This window comes from Chaetura pelagica, unplaced genomic scaffold, assembly GCF_000747805.2.
Source record: "Chaetura pelagica isolate M959 unplaced genomic scaffold, ChaPel_1.0 scaffold591, whole genome shotgun sequence".
Classification (NCBI taxonomy): domain Eukaryota; kingdom Metazoa; phylum Chordata; class Aves; order Apodiformes; family Apodidae; genus Chaetura; species Chaetura pelagica.
The window spans coordinates 162,266-167,462 of NW_009951959.1; the positions used below are offsets into that span (position 1 = coordinate 162,266).

Here is a 5,197-nt window from a genome sequence, read left to right on the forward strand (position 1 = left end):
CAGGCACAGGGTCACACCGGAGCTGCTCCAACCCACATCTTCTAAGTCTTGACTTTCCTTCAGGGCTGGAGTACGACCTGGCAGTCAACCTGGTGGGGCAGCCCCTGGTGAGGCAGCAGGTGATGAGAGCAGTACGGGAGTTCCTGGAGAACCGGAATCCCGTGAAGCCCCTGGTGATGTCTTTCCACGGCTCCACTGGAACAGGCAAGACCTACGTGAGCTCCATGCTGATCCGCTCCCTCTTCCAGGGTGGGCTCCGCAGCCCCTACGTCCACCAGTTCTCCCCCGTCGTGCACTTCCCCCATGCTGAGCAGATAGAGCAGTACAAGGTAAGGGACACCCCTCTGCACAAGTACTGCTTGGTTGGGGGGTTGGTTCTATCCATCTTGATCCTCTGTACATACATATTCAGGCTGTTTCCTGAAGTGCAGAAGGAATAAAAGCTTATTGTTTTACCCTCACAGCTGAGTCAGTGGCTCCACACACTGGCTGAAGGATCCACTGGTAACCACCATGTACGCTGGCACTGACTTATCATCTCCTCTTCCCTGCAGCAGTCCTGGCCATGAGCATGTTCTCATTCCTTAAATATTTACACAGCCCTTTCAAAGGCACAAACAAAAGGGCTTTGCTTAGATCAAAGGCACTAAAATTCTCCTGTTGCTTTCCAAACAGCTTGATGGCTGTGAAAACCTGCCTGTCACTGGCCTTGTCATCCCCTCCCCACACAGGCAGCAGCTCCTGAAGAGCTCTAGACTCTTCAACACTCTGCATCTTAAATCTGAGAAAGGGAAGAAGTCAAAATGTGAAGGAGAGCTGCCAAACCCTCAGCAGAGCAGGGAATCAGTGCACCCAGACATTTGCTTCCTGAGTGTTTGGAGAAGTTATTTGTTGTGTTGTGTCCTTAGAAGAAATACTCTCAGGAAGGTCAAACCCATTCTGGGTGAAGTGGCCCATCAAGAGCTGTACATGCCCCCAGGTGACACCAGTGGTTTGGGGTGGGTTGGCAGCTCCAGTGAAGTCACTTCAGCTGTGGTGAAGAACCAGAGCTGTTCTGGGGCAGCACAGGAATGTGTTTTTGCAGCAGGACAGGAGCTGGCAAAAAGCACCTAGTAGCTGGGGACTGTGTAGATACACAGTTAAAGAGAAGAATATGGGGAACTGTGAGAGTCTGAATCCTCACCTTTTGTTTGCTGCCTGCTTCTTTACAGCTCTAATAAAAGATCTGTAAATATAGATCTATAAAAGATCTATAGAGGCTAATAAAACCAGTAGCAGCCACTGTGTGACACCCAGAATGAAGGAGGCTTCCCCACTGCTGGCTGTTCTGCTCCAAGAAGGTGCTGCACAGGGACAAGCTGCTTTCAGCACCTTCAGCTCTGCTTGGGCTCCAGCTCAGCCTTTGCTCTGGGGTAGCTCCAGCCTCCCTCCCTGTCCTCAGCATCTCACTGACCTTACTTTTCCTAGGAAAGCCTGAAGAGCTGGATCCAAGGGAACTTGACCAACTGTGGAAGGTCAGCCTTTCTCTTTGATGAGATGGACAAGATGCACCCAGGCCTGATTGATGTGATCCTCCCATTCCTGGGACCCTCCTGGGTTGTGTACGGGACCAACTACCGCAAAGCCATCTTCATCTTCATCAGGTAAGAGGCCCCTCTGCAGCACCACGGGGCCTTCCAGCACACACCTCCTCATTTGGGCAGAGGTCATACCTGCTGCAGAGCACACACTTTTTCTGCTTTTCCTTCTCCGTGCCTTGAGCCTCTGTAAATATCAAGAGACAATATTTCATTATGCACAGACAGGCCTTGGTGAGTCTGAGAAAGCTTTCCCTGTTGTTTGCCTGCCTTTACAGGAGTATTTTTGCAGGCAGCTGGGAGGGTGACAGGTGCCACCTCTGTCCTGCAACACCATTTTCCCAGAGTCACATCAAATAATCACCCCATTCTTGTGCAGCAACGCAGGAGGGGAGCAGATCAACGAGATGACACTGGATCTCTGGCGCGCCCGCAAGGACCGGGAGGAGATCAGCCTGCAGGACCTGGAGCCAGCCATCTCCAAAGCCGTGTTTGAAAACCCTCAGAGTGAGTTGCTGGAGCAGAGCCCTTCCTGCAGGGTCAGAGCCCGGCAGAGGGAGCCAGGCCCCTTCCAGGCAGCCACCCACATCGCCTGCCGCCTCCCAGGCAGCCAGAGAGGGACCGGGGAGGGGTTTTGAGGCAAAGGCAAGTCCATCCCTGTGAGGTTTCCTGGCACAGGGAAGGAACAGCCCACCCTTCCAAGCCAGCAGACCTGTTGCCGTGTTTACCAGGGATGTACCAATCCCTGCTGCCTGCCTGGCTGTCCTTGCTCTGCCCTTGTCACAGGGGAGCAGAGCTTAAATCCTGACTCTTTAAGCTAAATCCCCCCATTCCTAGAGAACAAGTCTGTTTGGAGGGAGAGCAGGTGACACCTGATGGGTTCAGCTCTCTCCTTGTACAAAGCTGGAGTAGATCTGTCTTCAGCCAAGTATCTTGGCTTTGCACAAGGCAACTCTGAATTCCAGGGACTGCAGAAACTGAAGATAAAAATGTGTCTTCTTTTGCTTTTGCAGGTGGATTCTGGCAGTCTGGGATCATTAATGAACACCTCATTGATGTTGTTGTGCCCTTCCTCCCACTGAAGCACCACCACGTCAAGCAGTGTGTCATCAGTGAACTTGTCCAGCAAGGCCTGGAAGTGCGCCCGGGCATTGTCCAGGAGGTGGCTGACAGCATCCTCTACTTCCCAGAAGAGGAGAAAATATTCTCATCAACAGGCTGCAAAACAGTGGCCTCCCGGATCAGTTTTTTCCTCTAGCCACCAGCCAGGCCCTTGCTCAGATCCATGGGGAGGTAACATGGCAGAGCCTGGGGCTGATGGGATGAGCAGTGGGATCTGCCCCTTTCCACTCAGCAGCACGGGTGCTTCTCCTGCTGATCTCATCTCTCCAGCCCCAAGGACACCACTGCAGGATGCAGCAGCAGGACCAAATGCAAAGGATGTGATTTAAAGCACTTTACTGATGTACTCTTGGCCAGGTGAGGGTGGGTATGGCCAGCCCAGCACACCCCCCGGGACATCTGTGACAAAGGGAGGATGCTCAGGGAGCCTGAAGTCAGGGAGGTTTCTCACCCTCTCAGCAGCCCCCCTGCAGCTCTCCCCTCTCCTGGCAGCTACTGGAACCCAGCACATCAAGATTCTGAGCCCACAGTTGAATGTTTCTGTCTTACAGCATGTTAACAGTTAATGTTTTTATAACGTTTTTAAGCAGGGCTGTTCCTCAGCCTCTGGGCACAATGTGACAGGGCTGGTGGTGACTCCTGCTGGCCTGGGAACACCTTCAGCAAAGTCTTCTTTTCACGGAAGTTTGAGAGGCAATTTCTTCCCATCTTCCTGGTAGGGACCAGCTTCACCCTCCACAAGCATGAAGGGTAATGTGGGAGATGGCAACACCCAACCTGCCCAGAGCCTGGCTCTTCCCACACCCTCCTCTCCACCTTACCCCTAAATCCACAGAATTTCCCTGCAGCAAACCAGGAAAACAAACAAAAAAAAACCCCACACCCAGACTTCTCACTTGTTTTCCCAGCCATAAAAAACTTCCAGACCTACCTCCAGAGAAGACCATGGTGCCACTGATGGTTTTGAAAATCCCTTTCACTCAGCAAGGACTTCCACAGCAGGCTGAGTTGGTGCTACGAGCTGCTGAGCCTCTTGAACATCCTTCTGCTGGTCAGACCTCTCAGGCTCTGGGGGTTCAGCTTCTGGGGAGTGTCACTTAATGACAGGGGTCATCTTAAAGAAGATCAGTGCTCCACTCTGCCAAGTCCAGGGTGCAGAGCCCAGGTTTTAATCTCATCTGTGCAGTCAGTTATGGGAGAACCAGTTAGAGGAACCAGGATGGTTCACTCTCTAGGAATAAACTGCCCAGGAGCTGGCCCACAGACAGACTCCAAAATTCTGCCTCTTCCCCCCAAAAATGTTATGGATTTCTAATTTTAAAATAAATCTTTTATGAAGTAAAATCAATCTTTTATGTTGGGGAACAGTCTTTTGCTTGAGATTCCTGACTGCAGCTAGAGGAGATGGACTTGGAAGATTTGCAGCTGCCTGGGAACAACTGCTTGGTGCAGTGGGATTTTGGGGACATGGCAGCAGGGAACTGATGCTGTCCAGTTAGGTAACTAGAAACAAACCAGCAGCCCTTCCCTGGAGAAGGGGCAAAACAGTAGCAGCTGGGGCCAGAAGCTCTCCCCCAAGGAGACAGTGCAGGTCCAGGAAGGCTGGTGGCTCTTTCTGCCCCAGCTTTCCCCACCTGCCACCACACCCTGGGCTTGCTCACCTGAATCCCTGTCCCTCTGACAGCTCCATCCTTCCAATCATCCTCTAGTGCCCTCGGCAACCTGGGGACAAGTGCCAGGGCAAGGGCAGTGCCACAGTCCTACAGCAGCCCCCAGAGCACTCCTTTAATTGGGAGGGCTGAGGAGGAGTGAGACACCAGCTTGGAACGAGGTTCCCAGGCCAAATGTTGACATCCAGCAACGCTCCCTCACCTTTTTGGAGCAGAAAGGGGCACAATCCACCTTTGCCAGCACAGGTACTTCAGCAGCGAGCTCCTGACACATGACACTGTGCTCCAGAGCAAACCAAACCCTCACGCTCAGGATCTGAGCAACCCTCCCTTTGGAGTGGGCAGCAGGAACAGGATAACACCCCAAAAAAAACAGCTCCCAGCATGTCCCTACTGCTGCTGTCACACCAGGAGACACCAGCCAGGATGGTGTGTGGTGGGGGGAGGCTCTAACCTGCCCCAACAAGGAGCCTGGGTTTCACCTCAAACAAAACCCAGAGGGATCAATCCATGCTGATCACAGCCTGCCCTGAACCAGGGTCCCCCCAGGCTCAGCTCCAGAGCCTGCTGGTAACTCCCCAGCACACACCCCAGCTCCCCCAGGCCAAGGAAGGTGACTGCAGGAGGCAGCCTCTCTATTCATTGGTATCTCTCCCTGCTGCTGAAACCAGCCCTCACCCCAGGAGCCCCGATGCAACCTCCAGCCCAGCTGTTTGCCTGCTCTGTTGACACAGAGCCCCTTCTCCCTCCTCTCATCCTGCAGAGCCTCACCAAGCAGCATCACAGCCTCAGCAAACCCAGCTCCTGGTGCAGTCTCTATAAGCGAAC

General features: G+C 53.1%; 1 protein-coding gene across 1 annotated transcript in view; it reads left to right on the forward strand.

The window, feature by feature from the left end:
• TOR2A (torsin family 2, member A) overlaps positions 1 to 3,058 on the forward strand; it is a 4,541-nt gene extending 1,483 nt beyond the window's left edge. The window contains exons 2-5 of the mRNA XM_010000691.1: positions 64 to 329; positions 1,468 to 1,643; positions 1,957 to 2,084; positions 2,591 to 3,058. Of these exons, the coding sequence (XP_009998993.1) occupies positions 64 to 329; positions 1,468 to 1,643; positions 1,957 to 2,084; positions 2,591 to 2,835 (815 nt within the window). The 3' untranslated portion in view covers positions 2,836 to 3,058. The remainder of the gene's footprint in view (positions 1 to 63; positions 330 to 1,467; positions 1,644 to 1,956; positions 2,085 to 2,590) is intronic.
• The last annotated feature ends 2,139 nt before the right edge of the window (positions 3,059 to 5,197 follow it).